This window comes from Oncorhynchus tshawytscha, linkage group LG12 (genome assembly GCF_018296145.1).
Source record: "Oncorhynchus tshawytscha isolate Ot180627B linkage group LG12, Otsh_v2.0, whole genome shotgun sequence".
Classification (NCBI taxonomy): Eukaryota; Metazoa; Chordata; class Actinopteri; order Salmoniformes; family Salmonidae; genus Oncorhynchus; species Oncorhynchus tshawytscha.
The window spans coordinates 29049329-29068893 of record NC_056440.1 but is presented as its reverse complement, the minus strand read 5'-3'; the positions used below and the strand labels follow the sequence as shown (position 1 = coordinate 29068893).

At 43.7% G+C, this 19565-nt stretch overlaps 1 protein-coding gene across 3 annotated transcripts in view; it reads right to left on the bottom strand.

Annotated features, from left to right (window-relative positions):
* The window catches only part of LOC112264078 (tetratricopeptide repeat protein 28-like), a 322087-nt gene that overhangs the window by 99389 nt on the left and 203133 nt on the right, over positions 1-19565 (bottom strand). For all 3 annotated transcript variants that reach the window (XM_042331570.1, XM_042331571.1, XM_042331572.1), the window contains 3 exons: positions 17920-18067; positions 9114-9386; positions 8294-8424 (listed from right to left, as the gene is read on the bottom strand). In XM_042331570.1, the coding sequence (XP_042187504.1) occupies positions 8294-8424; positions 9114-9386; positions 17920-18067 (552 nt within the window). The remainder of the gene's footprint in view (positions 1-8293; positions 8425-9113; positions 9387-17919; positions 18068-19565) is intronic.

Here is a 19565-nt window from a genome sequence, read left to right as displayed (position 1 = left end):
ACCTACATTATAAACTTTCATTTGTAGGCTAGGTTGTAGCAATCTAGCCTCATTTGTCTGTCATAGTTGAAGTGTACCTATGATGAAAATTACAGGCCTCTCTCATCTTTTTAAGTGGGAGAACTTGCACAATTGGTGGCTGACTAAATACTTTTTTGCCCCACTGTAATTGTTAAATTTTGAGCCTAGTTGTTTTAGCCACGGAAAAAGCGGGAACCTTGTCGCTAGCCATGATTGGCTGAGATAATGGATGGGCTGGATATGCCGGGAGATGAGTTTGGATTGGTCTGCTATGTAGCATGCTTCTATCTATAATGTGAGCTGCTCAGTATGTGTTGATAGTCCTTTCTACTACAGCGTTTTTGAAAAACATAACGTTAGCAATCGAGAACTCCAAAAGTTTTACTCATTTTCTTAACAACATTGATGCCCTGAATTTAGCATATAGGATGCACAGTTGAAGTTTACATCCACCATAGCCAAATACATTTCATCTCAGTTTTTCAAAAATCCTGACATTTAATCCTAGTAGAAATTCCCTGTTTTAGGTCAGTTAGGATCACCACTTTATTTTCAGAATAATAGTAGAGAGAATGATTTATTTCAGCTTATATTTCATCACATTCATCACATTCCCAGTGGGTCAGAAGTTTAAATACACTCAATTAGTATTTGGTAGCATTGCGTCTAAATTGCTTAACTTGGGTCAAACGTTTCGGGTAGACTTCCAAAAGATTCCCACAATATGTTGGGTGAATTTTGGCCCATTCCTCCTGACAGAGCTGGTGTAACTGAGTCAGGTTAGTAGGCCTCCTTGCTCACACACACTTTTTCAGTTCTGCCCACAAATGTTCTATTGGATGGAGGTCAGGGCTTTGTGATGGCCACTCTAATACCTTGACTTTGTTGTCCTGAAACTATTTTGCCACAACTTTGAAAGTATGCTTGGGGTCATTGTCCATTTGGAAGATCCATTTGCGACCAAGCTTTAACTTCCTGACTGATGTCTTGAGATGTTGCTTCAATATATCCACGTAATTTTCCATCCACATAATTTTCCATCCTCATGATGCCATCTATTTTGTGAAGTGCACCAGTCCCTCCTGCAGCAAAGCACCCCCACAACTTGATGCTGCCACCCCCGTGCTTCACAGTTGGGATGGTGTTGTTTGGCTTGCAAGCCTCCCCCTTTTTCCTCCAAACATAACAATGGTCATTATGGCCAAACAGTTCTATTTTTGTTTCATCAGACCAGAGGACATTTCTCCAAAAAAGTATGATCTTGTTCCCATGTACAGTTGTAAACCATAGTCTGGCTTTTTTATGGAGGTTTTGGAGCAGTGGCTTCTTCCTTGGTGAGCAGCCTTTCAGGTTATGTCGATATAGGACTCGTTTTACTGTGGATATAGATACTTTTGTACCTGTTTCCTCCATCATCTTCACAAGGTCCTATGCTGTTGCTCTGGGAGTGATTTGCACTTTTCGCACCAAAGTACGTTCATCTTTAGGAGACAGAATGCGTCTCCTTCATGAGCGGTATGAAGGATGCGTGGTCCCATGGTATTTATACTTGCATACTATTGTTTGAACAGATGAACGTGGTACCTTCAGGCATTTGGAAATGGCTCCCAAGGATGAACCAGACTTGTGAAGGTCTACAATTGTTTTTCTGAGGTCTTGGCTGATTTCTTCTGATTTTACCATGATGTCAAGCAAATAGGCACTGCATTTGAAGGTAGGCCTTGAAATACATCCACAGGTACACCTCCAATTGACTCAAATTATGTCAATTAGCCTATCAGAAGCTTCTAAAGCCATGACATAATTTTCTGGAATTTTCCAAGCTGTTTAATCTGTTTGAGATAGGGGGCAGCATTTTCACGTTTGGATGAAAAGCGTGCCCAGAGTAAACTGCCTGCTACTCAGTCCCAGTTGCATATTATTAGTGGATCTGGATAGAAAACACTCTGAAGTTTCTAAAACTGTTTGATTGATGTCTGTGAGTATAACAGAACTCATATGGCAGGCAAAAACCTGAGAAAAAATCCAACCAGGAAGTGGGAAATCTGAGGTTTGTAGTTTTTCAAGTCTTTGCCTATCCAAGATACAGTGTACATTTGGTCCGATTGCACTTCCTAAGGCTTCCACTAGATGTCAACAGTCTTTAGAACCTTGTTTTAGGCTTCTACTGTGAAGGAGAGAATGAGAGCAGTTTCAACCAGAGGTCTGGCAGAGTGCCTTGAGCTCAGTCAGGCGCGCACCCGTGAGAGGTAGCTGCGTTCCATTGTATTTCTAAAGACAAAGGAATTCTCCAGTTGAAACATTATTGAAGACTTATGATAAAAACATCATCAAGATTGATTCTATACATCGTTTGACATGTTTCTACGAACTGTAACGGAACTTTTTGACTTTTCGTCTGGACTGCGAGTCGTGATTTTGGATTTGTGAACTAAACGCTCAAACAAAAAGGAGGAATTTGGACATAAATTATGGATTTATTGAACAAAACAAACATTTATTGTGGAAGTAGGATTCCTGGGAGTGCATTATGATGAAGATCATCAAAGGTAAGTGAATATTTATAATGCTATTTCTGACTTCTGTTGACTCCACAACATGGTGGGTATCTGTATGGCTTGTTTTTGTGTCTAAGCGCCGTACTCAGATTATTGCATGGTGTGCTTTTTCTGTAATAAAAAAAAAAATCTGACACAGCGGTTGCATTAACTTCTTATGGCTGCAGGGGCAGTATTGAGTAGCTTGGATAAAAGTTGCCGAGAGGTGCCCAGAGTAAACGGCCTGCTCCTCAGTCCCAGTTGCTTATATATGCATATTATTAGTAGTATTGGATAGAAAACACTCTGAAGTTTCTAAAACTGTTTGAATGATGTCTGAGTATAACAGAACTCATATGGCAGGCAAAAACCTGAGAAGAAATCCAAACAGGAAGTGGGAAATCTGAGGTTGGTCAATTTTCAACCCAGTCCCTATTGAATACAGTGGGATATTGGTTATGTTGGATTTCCTAAGGCTTCCACTCGATGTCAACCGTCTTTAGAAACTTGAATGAGGCTTCTACTGTGATGTGGGGCCGGATGAGAATTCTTTGAGTCAGTAGTCTGGCAGAGAGCCAGGTCCTGGTCATGCGCATTTCACATGATAGCGACCTGCGTTCCATGGCTTTTCTACAGACAATGGAATTCTCCGGTTGGAACGTTATTGAAGATTTATGATAAAATCATCCTAAAGATTGATTCTATACTTAGTTTGAAATGTTTCTACGACGTGTAATATAACTTTTTGAAGTTTTCGTCCGACGTTCGGCTGGACCTGCACGAACATTTGGATTTGTGTACTAAACGCCCTAGCAAAAGTAGCTACTTGGACATAAATAATGGACTGAAACCGTAACATGGACATTATCGAACAAATCCAACATTTATTGTGGAACTAGGATTCCCGGGAGTGCATTCTGATGAAGATCATCAAAGGTAAGGGAATATTTATAATGTTATTTCTGATTTCTGTTGACTCCAACATGGTGGATAATTTTTTTTCTTTTTCTGAGTGTGTTTTTGAGAAGTTTTTTTGAAATCTGACACAGCCTTTCCTTAAGGAAAGGTATGTCTATATTTCCATGTCTAACAATTGTATTTTCATCGACATTTATAATGAGTATTTCTGTAAAATGATGTGGCTCTCTGCAATATCAACGGATGTTTTTGGAACTAGTGAACGTAACGTGCCAATGTATACTGAGATTGTTTTATATAAATATGAACTTTATCAAACAAAACATACATGTATTGTGTAACATGAAGTCCTATGAGTGTCATTTGATGAAGATCATCAAAGGTTAGTGATTAATTTGATCTCTATATCTGCTTTTTGTGACTCCTCTCTTTGGCTGGAAAAACGGCTGTGTTTTTCTGTGACTAGGTACTGACCTAACATAATCATTTGGTGTGCTTTCGTCGTAAAGCATTTTTAAAATCGGACACTGTGGTGGGATTAACAACAAGTTTATCTTTAAAATGGTGTAAAATACTTGTATGTTTGAGGAATTTTAATTTTGAGATTTCTGTTGTTTGAATTTGGCTCCCTGCACTTTCACTGGCTGTTGTCATATCGATCTCGTTAGCGGGATTTCAGCCGTAAGAAGTTAAAGGCACAGTCAACTTAGTGTATGTAAACTTCTGACCCACTGGAGTTGTGACACAGTGGATTATAAGTGAAATTGTTGGAAAAATTACTTGAGTCATGCACAAAGTAGATGTCCTAAACAATTGTGTGGAGTGGTTGAAAAACGAGTTTTAATGACTCCATCCTAAGTGTATGTAAACTTCCAACTTCAACTGTAGGTCAAGGAACAGATCAAATCTATTTTTACCTGGAGTTCTTTTTCTAGTTCTTAGTCTCTATTTGTATCAAATGTAAAAAACACAATTTCAAATGTTGCTACATAGGACCAAATCCAGGCGGTGGTTTACATAAGCTGTAATTGAAGTAAGACCATGCTCATAAAAAAAGTTGTACTCTCTAATCTTAAACGGCACCGACAGCCACTGGTGGGAGCGCCCCTTACTCTCTCTCCTTCACACTCTTCACGGTCTCTACTGGAACTTCAGTGAGCAGCAGCACAACATCCTGTGTCCAGGTTGGCCTGGCCTCTAGGAAGTGACCTCACCTCCTCTAAGGCCAGATAATACTTTGACATCAGAAAGCAAAACACTAGCTGGGCTAGCTACAGTAATGAGGGATCCGTTCCCTCCGTTAGCCCCCAGTGTTCTGCTCTGCTCTCTGAGGGAGGCCAGGTGGTGTGACACACATGTGACTGATTAGGGGACCAGGGGCTGAGGTCCAGAGGTGCCAGGGGGGATGTCCTGTAGGAGGCAGCAGCCATTAGCAGCATGGGATGACCTAGTCAAGGCCCTGGAATAGTCTTTACATAACACCTCAGACACAGCTCACATAACTTGTACTGGCCCACTTCTAAACTGTTAGTGTGTGGTGGGAAGGTGAGGGGATGTTCCCTCTCAGAAGAAGTGAATGAGAGAGTATTGTATAAGAATGGGTCAGTATTATTCAACATGTAAGGTGTACGGGCTGTGTGCTAAACCAAAGGGGGGGATAGAGGGATGAGAGGTGTCCTTAACAGCCAGTCAGGTGGCAGCTTGGTGTTAGTAAGAGGATCTAGATATGATTAGGAAGGGTGGGGGCTTTCATAGTAATCCTTCCTGTCTGACTGAGAAGGCAGGGTTGTAGGGGCACGGAAACACACACACAAACACGTACACACTCATTAAAAGCTACCATCTGGTCAGCCAATTACTGCCAGTGCCTAATATGTTTTTAAAAATGTTTTATTTCGACCTTTATTTAACCAGGTAGGCTAGTTGAGAACAAGTTCTCATTTACAACTGTGATCTGGCCAAGATAAAGCAAAGCAGTTCGACACAAAACAGAGTTAAACATGGATTAAACAAACATACAGTCAATATCACAACAGAAACAAGTCTATATACAGTGTGTGCAAATGAGGTAGGATAAGAGAGGTAAGGCAATAAATAGGCCATAGTGGCGAAATAATTACACTTTAGCAATTACACACTGGAGTGATAGATGTGCAGAAGATGAATGTGCAAGTAGATATACTGGGGTGCAAAGGAGCAAAAAAAAAAATAACAGTATGGGGATGAGGTAGTTGGATGGGCTATTTACAGATGGGCTATGTACAGGTGCAGTGATCTGTGAGCTGCCCTGACAGCTGGTGCTTAAAGTTAGTGAGGGAGATATGAGTCTCCAGCTTCAGTGATTTTTGCAATTCGTTCCAGTCATTAGCAGCAGAGAACTGGAAGGAAAGGCAGCCAAAGGAGGAATTGGCTTTGGGGGTGACCAGTGAAATATACCTGCTGGGTGCTGCTATGGTGACCAGTGAGCTGAGATAAGGCGGGGCTTTATCTAGCAAAAACTTGTAGATGACCTGGAGCCAGTGGGTTTGGCGACGAATATGAAGTGAGGGCCAGCCAATGAGGGCATACAGGTCGCAGTGGTGGGTGGTATATGGGGCTTTGGTGACACAACTGATGGCACTGTGATAGACTGCAACCAATTTGCTGAGTAGAGTGTTGGAGGCTATTTTGTAAATTACATCGCCGAAGTCCAGGATCGGTAGGATGGTCAGTTTTAATGTGAACTAGGTATTGAGACCCCCAAATTAAACACAGACCCCCACACTCCTTACCTTATCCACAAGCACACTCAAATACAGCTCACCCTAACACTACTGTAACTTAACCTGTGTGCATGACATACTGTACGTAGGTCTAGGCCTTCCACTGATGGCTGTGGTCTTTTGCCTATCTATCTGTGTGGAGGTTTTTGTGTGAGAGATGTGAGGGGCCTTTGGCAGTTAGCTGTAGCTTTGTTTCTCATTGTGTGGTTATGTCTGGACTGTATAAACGTCCTCTGATATCTGCAAAAACAAACAGTTGAAGTGGCTGGGGAGGTGCTGGAGGGGAGGATAAGAGATGAGGGGAGCAGTGGGACGGGGGAAGCAGGGAGGAACAGGGGGAAAGCAGGGAGAGATGAGGGGAAGCAGGGATGGACACGGGGAAGCAGGGATGGACACGGGGGATGCAGGGAGAGACGGGGGAAGCAGGGAGAGACGGGGGATGCAGGGATGGACACAGGGGATGCAGGGAGAGAAGGGGGAAGCAGGGAGGGACGGGGGAAGCAGGGAGAGACTGGGGAAGCAGGGAGAGACGGGGGAAGCAAGGGCATTCTTCTCTCTGGGCTGGGTGACGGAACTGTGCTGGAACAAGCACCCCCCACAATCACCACAGAGGTCAGGCAGAACACACAGAGAAAGAGAGAGAGTGAGGTTAAGGTAGAGAGAGAGAAAAACTAGCCCTTTTTCTCACTGTCTGGCCCTCCCTCTTCCTCTGCCTACCCTCCCTCCCTCATGCTCTACCTTTATTCTTCTCTCTCTCTCTCTCTCTCTCTCTCTCTCTCTCTCTCTCTCTCCTCTCTCTCTCTCTCCCTCTCTCTCTCTCTCTCTCTCTCTCTCTCTCTCTCTCTCTCTCTCTCTCTCTCTCTCTCAAGCTCTCACTCTCCCTTGTCCGTCAGTTTTTTCTCTCATGTCCTTTGTTTTCTTTCCCCCTCTATTTCATATCCAAATGGCTTAATCAGTCTAAATGGCATTCCTAAAGCAACATATGTTGCCAAAGCTGAATCATGTACAGGATAACTGAATCATGTACAGGATAAATATCTCTATAATATCTGCATAAACGTTTTGCATTGATAACGAGGAGCACCAGCTGGTACTAATGGCCCTCCCATTGGTCTCTCCATCCCTCGCCTTGTCACCTTCACTTGTTCTCCTAGCCCACTTCTCATCCCTCTCTCTCTCTGACAGGAGAACCAGCAGCAGAGCCTTCCTGCTCTTCAGTCTTACCCTTCAGTCACCCTCTGAACGACCAAGACAGGGGAGAAGATGCTGGACACATCACTATGACAACCACTAACAGAAACAGAAAAAAAAACACTAGCCATCCATCCCCCATATGACCTCACCCCTCCTATAGCAGAAGATAACCTAAAACTATATGAGAGATTTCTCTTACATTTTATCTTTATTTATCTAGGCAAGTCACTTAAGAACAAATTCTTATTTAGGAACAATTCTTATTTAGGAACAGTGGGTTAACTGCCTTGTTCAGGAGGAAAATGACAGGTTTTTACCTTGTCAGCTCGGGGATTTGAACAAGCAACCTTTCAGTTACTGTTACAGTTACAGTTACTAGTAGAACGCAAAACGTGCCATTTCAAAAGTGGGTGGTGCATAATCAGTTGTCCTCTTGTACTGTCAGTCATTGCATACCTCAGAGAGCTATTTAGAACTTATCAGAAATGTCCAGATCAAAACATAGTTGTTTTAGCCCATAGATGTTTTTGTAAAGTTCGAGTCATGCAAATATCACATGAATACACATTAGACATGGCAAAATGTATAGAATTGCAAAAAAAATTGCTTTAAACTGCTAAATGTTCTCTGCAACCCATGACAAAATGTGTAAAATTGCAGGAAATAAGCTTTAAATCTGCAAATGTTCTCTCCCCCAACAAGAGGGGTGTGAACAATTTGTGTCATGAACAGTGCTTGTGCCCATAGAAATAGTCAATGCTGGAAGGGGGGGCCTGAGTGAAAAAGTTTGGGAACCCCTGATAAGAGGACACATCTTCTCCTCATGAGTGGGATGTTGCCATGTGTGTCTCAGTCTCTTACCTCCCTGTCCTTGAGCTTCATAGCCAGGACCAGCTGGTGGCGGTGGTTGGTCAGGGCCTCGCGGTAGTTCCCCTTGGAGAAGAATGCTGAGCCCAGGTTGCCATGGGCACGGCATTCACCTGTTTGGTCACCTGGAGCAGAGGAGGAAAGGGAGGAGAAAGGACATGTCACTCCAGGACAGTTTAGGACAAAGGATAGTGTTCTCTATACAAAATAATCTGAGAACATAATCAATACTTTGTAAGCATCTGTATACTTGTTTGTTTATCACTCAGGTTATATACAGTACAACAGGAAAATCACTACTAAATATGCTGTAATTCAGTGTAGATTTACAGGGCAGTCATGGTCCTCCACCATCTTAGAGCAGTGATGCAGTGATACGTTGGATCTCCTTGACACTGACATCCCATTATGTCCTTAAATGGAGTACTGGGTGTTCTAAGCTGCTGTACAGACAGAGCTCCACAGTAGAAGTAGACCTGACCTCCGGGCCCTAGTGGGGTGAGAGGTGGAGAAGGGGAGGCCTTATTACATCTGCCTGATAGACAGGCCCCCCCATACAGAGCCATAGAGCCAGGCTCTCTACCTAAAAACCACAGCGCTCTGCTCCATCCAGACCCTTATCTCCTGCTGCTCTGCTATACACTGCCCACTTATGTGTCAAACTGTGTGGGGTCAGGAGAGTCAGACAATCTGGGCTGGATGGAGGACACACACAGTAACTCAGGACCAGATAGAGACACACCAATACACACAGATACGAACATAAATAAACAGACAAAAACACACACACAAACATGCACCCCTGTGGTCTCACCTAGTGTCTTGGAGACCTCCAGGTCTTGCTGCATGTATCCAGTGCTCTTCTCTGCATTGCCCAGGGACCAGTGGGCGCTGCTGAGGGCTGAGAAGACGGAGCCACGCAACTTGAGGCTGCAGGTACCGATCTTTAACGCGGCCTCCAGAACCACCACGGATGCGGTGTGGTGGGCCGCCGTCAGCAGCTCCTGACCAATCACTGACACCACCACGAATGGACTCTTGTCCAGCTTCATCTTCTGCAGTTGCTGGTAGGTGGGTTCTAGGGACTCTATGTGGAGGGAGGGAGGGAGGGATGGGGTTAGGGATGGTCATGATGGGGGCTACTGGACTCATTCAGATAGCTTTTTTGTATTCCTTTCAGTTTCATGGAATACAAGGTTCTCCATACTGCAGCTCACGAACAATGACTATACTGCTTAGGTAAATTACTGTACACTAGTCATGTTGATTGGTTCACCAGAATATCTTGTAAGATGGAAAATCTTAATAGCTCCATATAAACTCATCCCAGTCCTCAGTGCATCTAGTTAAGTCTGACACAACTACTGTATAATCGTGTAACCAACGATTGCGGATGAAAAGTATCATGAAAATAAAATAACCGTCATAACTGTTTTGATATACAGTACCAGTCAAAAGTTGACACAACAACACATTCAAGGGTTTTTCTTTATATTTACTATTTTCTACATTGTATAATAATAGTGACAACATCAAAACTATGAAATAGCACAGATGGATACATGTAGTAACCAAAAAAGTGTTAAACAATTCAAAATATATTTTATATTTGAGATTCTTCAAAGTAGCCTCCCTTTGCCTTGCTTTGTACACTCTTGGCATTCTCTCAACCAGATTCACTTGGACTTCTTTTCCAACAGTCTTGAAGGAGATCCCACATATGCTTAGCAACTGTTGGCTGCTTTTCCTTCACTCTGCGGTCCAACTCATCCCAAACCATCTTAATTGGGTTGAGGTCGGGTGATTGTGGAGGCCAGGTCATCTGATGCAGCACTCCATCACTCTCCTTCTTGGTCAAATAGCCCTTACACAGCTGGTTAAGTGTGCCTTGAATTCTAAACAAATCACAGACAGTGTTACCAGCAGAACACCCCCACACTATCACACCTCCTCCTCCATGCTTCACGGTGGGAACTACACATGCGGAGATCCTCCATTCACCTCAACCAGCTTCACGAGGTAGTCACCTGGAATGCATTTCAATTGACAGGTGTGACTTGTTTAATGTTAATTTGTGGAATTTCTTTCCTTATTAATGCATTTGATTCAATCAGTTGTGTTGTGACAAGGTAGGCGTGGTATACAGAAGACAGCCCTATTTGGCAAAAGTCCATATTATGGCAAAACAGCTAAAATAAGCAAAGAGAATCGACAGTCCATCATTACTTTAAGACATGAAGGTCAGTCAATGCGGAAAATTTTAAGAACTTTGAACGTTTCTTTAAGTGCAGTTGCAAAAACCATCAAGCGTTATGATGAAATTGGCTCTCACGAGGACCGCCACAGGGAAGACCCAGAGTTGCCTCTGCTGCAGAGGATAAGTTCATTAGAGTTACCAGCCTCAGAAATTGCAGCCAAAATAAATGCTTCACAGAGTTCAAGTAACAGACACATCTCAACATCAACTGTTCAGAGGAGAATGTGTGAATCAGGCCTTCATGGTCGAATTGCTGCAAAGAAACCACTACTAAAGGACACCAACAAGAAGAATAGACTTGCTTGAGCCAAGAAACACGAGCAGTTGGACATTAGACTGGTGGAAATCTGTCCTTTGGTCTGATGAGTCCAAATTTGAGAGACAGAGGCTGAGGACACAGAGGCTGTGTAAGGGCTATTTAACCAAGAAGGAGAGTGATGGAGTGCTGCATCAGATGCCCTGGCCTTCAAAATCACCTGACCTCAACCCAATTCAACCTGATTACTGCTTACAAGCAAAAACTAAAGCAGGAAGTACAAGTGACTCGCTCAATTCAGAAGTGGTCAGATGACACGGATGCTACACTTCAGGACTGTTTTGCTAGCACAGACATGGAATATGTTCCGGGATTCATCCAAAGGCATTGAGGAGTATACCACCTCAGTCAACACCGGCTTCATCAATAAGTGCATTGATGATGTCATCCCCACAGTGACCATATGTACATTTCCCAACCAGAAGCCATGAATTACAAGCAACATCCGCACCGAGCTAAAGGCTAGAGCTACAGCATTAAAGGAGCTGGACACTATTCCGGACACTTATAAGAAATCCCGCTATGCCCTCAGACGAACCATCAAACAGGCAAAGCATCAATACAGGACTAAGATTGAATGCTACTACACCGGCTCTGACACTCGTCAGATGCGGCAGGGCTTGAAAACTATTACGGACTACAAAATGAAACCCAGCCGCGAGCTGCCCAGTGACGAGAGCCTACCAGACGAGCTAAATGCATTTTATGCTCGCTTTGAGGCGAGAAACACTGAAGCATGTATGAGAGCACCAGCCGTTCCGGACGACTGTGTGATCACGCTCTCCATAGCCGATGTGAACAAGACCTTTTAACACGTCAACATTCACAAAGCCCTGGGGCCAGACAGATTACCAGGACGTGTACTCAAAGCATGCGCGGACTAGTTGCCAAGAGTCTTCACTGACATTTTCAACCTCTCCCTGGCTGAGTCTGTAATACCTACATGTTTCAAACAGACCACCATTGTCCCTGTGCCCAAGATAGCGAAGGTAAACTTCCTAAATGATTACCGCCTGTAGCACTCTCGTCGATAACCATGAAGTGCTTTGAAAGGCTGTGGTCATGGCTCACAACACCATAATGCCAAAAACCCTAAACCCACTCCAATTAGCATTCCTCCCCAACAGATCCACAGATGACGCAATCTCAATCACACTCCACACTGGACAAAAGGAACACCTATGTGAGAATGCTGTTCATTGACTACAGCTCAGCGTTCAACACCATAGTGCCCACAAAGCTCATCACTAAGATAAGGACCCTGGGACTAAACACCTCCCTCTGCAACTGGATCCTTGACTTCCTGACGGGCCGCCCCCAGGTGGTGAGGGTAGGTAGCAACACATCTGCCACGCTGATCCTCAACACTGGAGCTCCCCAGGGGTGTGTGCTTAGTTCCCAGTGCTAGGCCTGATCATCGACAATGATGAGACAGCCTATAGGGAGGAGGTCAGAGACCTGGCAGTGTGGTGCCAGGACAATAACCTCTCTCACAACGTGAGCAAGACGTAAGTAAGCAGCAAAGCACCCCCACAAAATCATGCTGCCACGCCCGTGCTTCACGGTTGGGATGGTGTTCTTCGGCTTGCAAGCGTCCCCCTTTTTCCTCCAAACATAACGATGGTCATTATGGCCAAACAGTTCTATTTTTGTTTCATCAGACCAGAGGACATTTCTCCAAAAAGTACGATCTTTGTCCCCATATGCAGTTGCAAACCATAGCCTGGCTTTTTTTATGGCAGTTCTGGAGCAGTGGCTTCTTCCTTGCTGAGCAGCCTTTCAGGTTATGTCGTATAGGACTCGTTTTACTGTGGATATAGATACTTTTGTACCTGTTTCCTCCAGCATCTTCACAAGGTCCTTTGCTGTTGCTCTGGGATTGATTTGCACTTTTCGCACCAAAGTACGTTCATCTCTAGGAGACAGAACGCGTCTCCTTCCTGAGCGGAATGACGGCTGCGTGGTCCCATGGTGTTTATACTTGTGTACTATTGTTTGTACAGATGGACGTGGTACCTTCAGGCATTTTGAAATTGCTCCCAAGGATGAACCAGACTTGTGGAGGTCTACAATTTTTTTCTGAAGACTTGGCTGATTCCTTTTGATTTTCCCATGATGTCAAGCAAAGAGGCACTGAGTTTGGAAGTAGGCCTTGAAATACATCCACAGGTACACATCCACTTGACTCAAATGATGTCAATTAGCCTATCAGAAGCTTCTAAAGCCATGACATCATTTTATGTACTTTTGCAAGCTGTTTAAATGCACAGTCTACTTAGTGTATGTAAACTTCTGACCCACTGGAATTGTGATACAGTGAATTACAAGTTAAATAATCTGTCTGTAAACAATTGTTGGAAAAATGAGTTGTGCCATGCACAAAGTAGATGTCCTAACTTGCCAAAACTATAGTTTGTTAACAGGAAATTTGTGGAATGGTTGAAAAACAAGTTTTAATGACTCCAACCTAAGTGTATGTAAACTTCCAACTTCAACTGTATTTGTTTTTTTCTTCTGTGTGTAGCGAACAGCTGACTGAAGACATGACGGCTGGGCATTCGTATGGTTGAGTCCATTTCAGCGGTAACATGGACTCTACAACATGATTAAACTTTATTGCGCCTTGCTGAAACAAGCAAGTGTTGTAGCAGACGAGTTGCCTCTTTAGTTGCCCAGGCAACGCCCCCTCCCTGCAGCAGAAGCACATGCAGTCAGGAGCGGAGGAGAGAAGAAAATCTGTGGCTGACCAATAACAGTCATCCAAAATTCCTTGACTGTCATATCTACTGTGTTTCAGGGAGCGCAATCAGTGTGTCTTTTGTTGGCTAAATGAGCTGAGCTTGTCCGAGTGATTGCTTTAGAACATGGATTTCACTGCCAACAAGACAAGCATATGAATACACCATTCACAGGTACCACTATTATTGGCAATTTAATACAGGGCAATTTCAAAGACCACTAAAAAAAAGCAGCACAGTGAAATTATATTTCTATGTTCTCTTCATTTTTTCATTCGATGTTGCAGTTTGAGAGAGAAAAGAAAAGCCTGAGTGGGTTTTGAGGGCCGGTGAGTGTTAAGAGTGATGGTGAACATGCTGCTGTAACACGCAGGGGAGAGAGGCAGAGGAATGCAGAGTGGAGAGGAGACACACAAGGTGACGTTTGGGAAGGCTGAAAATGCACACAATACTATAAATCAACTGTGGGCAACGCAAGGTTTGGGATCCACAGCCCCTCCAGATTACTGACATTACCCGCCAGCCAGCCTGCCAGCCAGCCCGCCAGACAGCAAATTGGGAGACTGACAGGGTGGGGGACAGGACAGGGGTGACATCCTGAGTGTGAATGTGTGTGTGCGCGTACCTGCCTGTGTGTGTGTACTGTATGTGTGAGTGTGTGTACTGTATATGTGAGTGCAAGTGTGTGAACATGAGGGGGAATATGAAATATACCTGTGCCCCTTCTGCAAATATTTTTAGCAGAGTTGCAGTTAATTAGGTCAACTCCTCCCCCACAGAGGTTTTTCTGTAATGTACCTACCTGTCCAAGGCAGATCGTGTCTGCAGTCAGATGTACTGTATGCCTGCTACTGTATCAGTCATGCCCATGCACTAAAAGACCATGACACTCATTGATTCAGACAAACAATTACAAACAACAAAATACACATGAACATGATCTGAATAGCCTAGTGGTAGTAGCAAGCCACCCAGACTGAAACTAATATTCACCACACACAAACAAAATGATCCACGTCTATAGTCTTCACAGAAGCATTCAAAAATATCATTGATGATGCTATTTCAAGTGCATCCAAGTGCATCACTTGTGTTCCAGCGGTTGGTAGAATGTAACGCTAGCAGAAACACTGTGCATATCATATCCATTCATAGCTGGTAATTGTATTCAAAGTGATACACAGAGTAGTGTCATAAATCAAACATTGCCATCTCTCTCTCTGTCTCTCTTTCTCTCTCTCAGTCTTTCTCTTTTTCTCTCTCTCTCCGTCACGGTCTTATTCTCTCTCTTTCCCAAGTCCAAGCTCCAGAGTTTCAGCGACAGGGCCTTCTCCAGGGATAATCCAAGGCTCTGGAACTCCTTCCCTCCAGCCATCCATGACTCTGAATCCATCACCATCTTTTAGTCCCTCCTAAAGCCCAACCTCTTCACCTTGGCCTACCTCTAAGCCCCTCCCCACAGACACTCTCTCCCACACACGCTATCTCTATCCCACACACACACACACACACACAACACCTGCTCGCTCATTTATACACTGACACATCACATTCTTTCCTCTTCTTTAAGCTCCTCCCCCTCTCTTTGTTTCATGTTTTGTTACATCCTGCTGTTAGACTGGCGTTGTCTGGTTTTGATATCTCGGTTTTAGTTTAATTGAAAAGTCCTATATAAGTCCCATGTACTATTATTACCAATCCTTTTACAAACAGAGTAAATATCATCCACATGTACATAAACAGGTACAGTACATTCATATATAGTTCCTTCTCCTGCTCTCAGGCTTGGTCTCATAAAGGGGAGGCCCTGGGAGGTTGGTGACCATTACAAACCCATGTAGCGTACATTCTGTTTTCCCCTGCCTTTAAATACAACCATGACTCATTTCACCTTCCCATTTCACGAGCCATTCTCTTCTTTGGGTCTGTGACTGTGAAGAGGCAGAGAGCTGACTGCTGAGAGGGCTACATTCCTCCTGTACCCTACGTCTGTTTTCCTGCATCTCCATACATACTAAAAAGAACATACTAAAAGTACTATATTTTCTCATCATCATGATCATTATGGTGACATTGTTTATTATGGTGACATTGTCTCTCCTCCAACCCTAAGAGCTCAGTCAGAGAACTTCAGAGCTGGTCCAAGATAATAATAATAATAATTTTGTGGGTTCTTATATTTGTCCTGTTTCACAAGTGTGTATTATATGCATGTGTGAATTTGAAATGTGTTTTTTGCATATCCCAACTCTCCCTGAGACTCCCTCGGAGATTGGGGTCATGGCCAGGGTCAACCATTTTCAACGGCGACACTGGAGCAATTAGGGTTAAGTGCATTGCTCAAACGCACATCAACAGATGTTTCATCTTATCAGCTCGGGGATTCAAACTAGCAACCTTTCGGTTACTGGCCCAACACTCTAAACACTAGGCTACCTGCGGCCCAAGTTCACGGGACAAACAGAACAGAAGAGAGCAAAGCCCATTCACTCTCAACACTGACTACTGATTGGGCTTGATTTCTCTCATTTCATTTCACACAGCGATATTCACCGCAGGAAAAAAATATGCATCAAAACCTTGATATCTGAGGAGTTTGAAGTTGAAAATGATCATAGGCGGCAGAGAAGAGAGCCGGGTATATAGAGGGTTCTGAGAGCAGTTTCCCCTCCTCTGAAAGCTCTTTGTTGTGGGAAACACAAAGGCGTAGAGTACAGTTGAATTCTGGACTCATGGAAAATCTTTCAGATCTATACGAGGAGGAGAGAGGGAACTAACGTCTGTGTTGCGTCGTGTGGGGAAAATTGTTTGGCAAAGCCACAGTGACAATGTGAGAATGTAATATTGTTATACTAACGTAAACACAAACAGTGGTGATGGTGTGCTTCAGGGGAATTTCATACACACTTTTTGTCTCCTTGAAGACAAAGGACTTGAATATGTTTTCTTACTTTCATTATTTCTGTGCTTTGTTCACTGTTTATCTGTCTCGCTACGCCTAATGACTAAACATGTAAAGAAAAACATTCAAGTGAATTTGAAGACTAAACAGATGTATGTGTTGTCCTGAAAACAACAAGTAGCTACTTGACTACAGGTTGGATGTATATCATCAGTATCCACATGGTTCTGTTCGTCTTCTTCATTACACTTCAACTCTGTATTAAACTAACTGGGGCAAAGGTTTAGTAAGACCCTAGCGACACCAAACTCCAAGCGAGGGGGAAATGAAATGAGTGGATTTGGTAATCCCCAGGTAATCCTGGGAGGGGTGTGTTACACGGACGATAAGACAGGCTGGCAGCAACACGCCATCTACGACTTCAGCGAGAGAAAGTAACGCTTTCCTACCTTTTCCTTATCACAGGGTTTTGGCTGCACAACACTGATTATCCTCCCTGTTTGCTGGCGTAACGCTGATTATCTTCCCCCTATGCCAGGAGCCCCTCTGAGAGGATCATTGCTCTTAATCCCCCGACCTAGCCTCCCCTAACAAACTTTGGACTGGCTCCCTCCCTCCGTTGCTAGCTGCTTCCCTCCCTGGCACCATGGGAAACGTGGTAAACAATTAAGAGATTAAAAAGCCTGGGCCAAGAGCTTCTCCTATTCTACTGAGAGAGAGGCCCAGTCAGGTCCATTGTGTTTAGTGTTGGGCCCACTCTCAAGTCCTTTTGCTGTTAGGCTTCCAGTGACAAGGTTTATGTAATCAATGTACCTCAGATGGGTTTTTCACTCAGTGCTTGTTTTTTCCATGTATTCAGATACAGCCTTTCGCTAACAGGGATTGACAGAGGCGCTCCATGCAGCCTAAAACACAATGGCTCCTCTCTGAACAGAACAGAAGACAGACATGTGGATCCACTCTCTCTGATCTCTCTCACACATCATGGAGCAGGGAAGCCAGAGTTTACTGAAAGCCCTGGATATTAAGCTACTTGGAGTTGGAAAATAGGCTTCATCAAGGGCAGACAAGGGCTGTGTTGTTGGATGTTTATTATGATAAATAAGTATCTTTCTGATCAACCTGACCGATAATCAGTCACACATACACTGAGACAGACAGACAGACAGACAGACAGACAGACAGACAGACAGACAGACAGACAGACAGACAGACAGACAGACAGACAGACAGACAGACAGACAAGTGAATACAGATATACAGTGTAAAGACATACAGTAGTCACTCTGAAAGACAGCTAGAGTCACACTGACACATTAATTGACTAACGAGGATGAAGATTAGCAACATTTAGACCGTTAGAAAGACAGAGGAAAACAAAGAGAGATAGTAAGACAGAAGTGTTACCTCGTAGTGGGGACTTCATGGCAGCCTCCACCATGCCAACCAGTAGCTGCAGGCTCTTGGGGTCTTGGGCCAGCCCCGAGGCGAAGGCGGCCAACGCGTCGGCATGGCGACCAAGGTACTGAAGGGCAACACCCTGTCGGAAGTATGCCTGTGGAGAGGAGAGAGAGAGGGAGAGGGAAGGAAAGGGAGTTAGACCCAATCAAATCATGAGAAAACAAAAAGATAATTACTTAACACATTGGAAAGAATTAACAAAAACACTGAGCAAACAAGAATGCTATTTGGCACTAAACAGAGAGTACACAGTGGCAGAATACCTGATCACTGTGACTGACCCAAAATGTAAGAAATCTTTGACGATGTACAGACTCAGTGAGCATAGTCTTGCTATTGAGAAAGGCCGCCAAAGGCAGACCTGGCTCTCAAGAGAAGACAGGCTATGTGCTCACTGCCCACAAAAAGGTGGAAACTGAGCTGCACTTCCTAACCTTCTGCCAAATGTATGACTATTAGAGACACGTATTTCCCTCAGATTACACAGACCCACAAATAATTTTTTTTTAAATCCAATTTTGATAAAATCCCATAGCTATTGGAAGAAATACCACAGTATGCAATCACAGCAGCAAGAAATGTGACCTGTTGCCACAAGAAAAGGACAACCAGCGAAGAACAAAAACCGTTGTAAATACAACCTATATTTATGTTGATTTATTTTCCCTTTTGTACTTTAACTATTTGCACATCATTACAACACTGTATATAGACATAATATGACATTTGAAATGTCTTTATTCTTTTTGGAACTTTTGTGAGTGTAATGTTTACTGTATATTTTGTATTGTTTATTTATCTGTTTACTTGCTTTGGCATTGTAAACATGTGTTTCCTATGTCAATAAAGCGTATGCCTTATGACTAACGTGACATGGTGTGATGAAAGAAACATACAGGAACTCAAATCCTTCTGTTCACCTGATTTAGAATTCCTCACAATCAAATGTAGACCGCATTATCTACCGAGAGAATTCTCTTCGATTATAATCACAGCCGTATATATCCCCCCCCCCAAGCAGACACATCGATGGCTCTGAATGAACTTTATTTAACTCTCTGCAAACTGGAAACCATATATCCGGAGGCTGCATTCATTGTAGCTGGGGATTTTAACAAGGCTAATCTGAAAACAAGACTCTCTAAATTTTATCAGCATATCGATTGCGCAACCAGGGGTGGAAAGACCTTGGATCATTGTTACTCTAACTTCCGCAACGCATATAAGGCCCTGCCCCGCCCCCCTTTCGGAAAAGCTGACCACGACTCCATTTTGTTGATCCCTGCCTACAGACAGAAACTAAAACAAGAGGCTCCCACGCTGAGGTCTGTCCAACGCTGGTCTGACCAAGCTGACTCCACACTCCAAGACTGCTTCCATCACGTGGACTGGGAGATGTTTCGTATTGCGTCAGATAACAATATTGACGAATACGCTGATTCGGTGTGCGAGTTCATTAGAACGTGCGTTGAAGATGTCGTTCCCATAGCAACGATTAAAACATTCCCTCACCAGAAACCGTGGATTGATGGCAGCATTCGCGTGAAACAAAGCGCGAACCACTGCTTTTAATCAGGGCAAGGTGTCTGGCA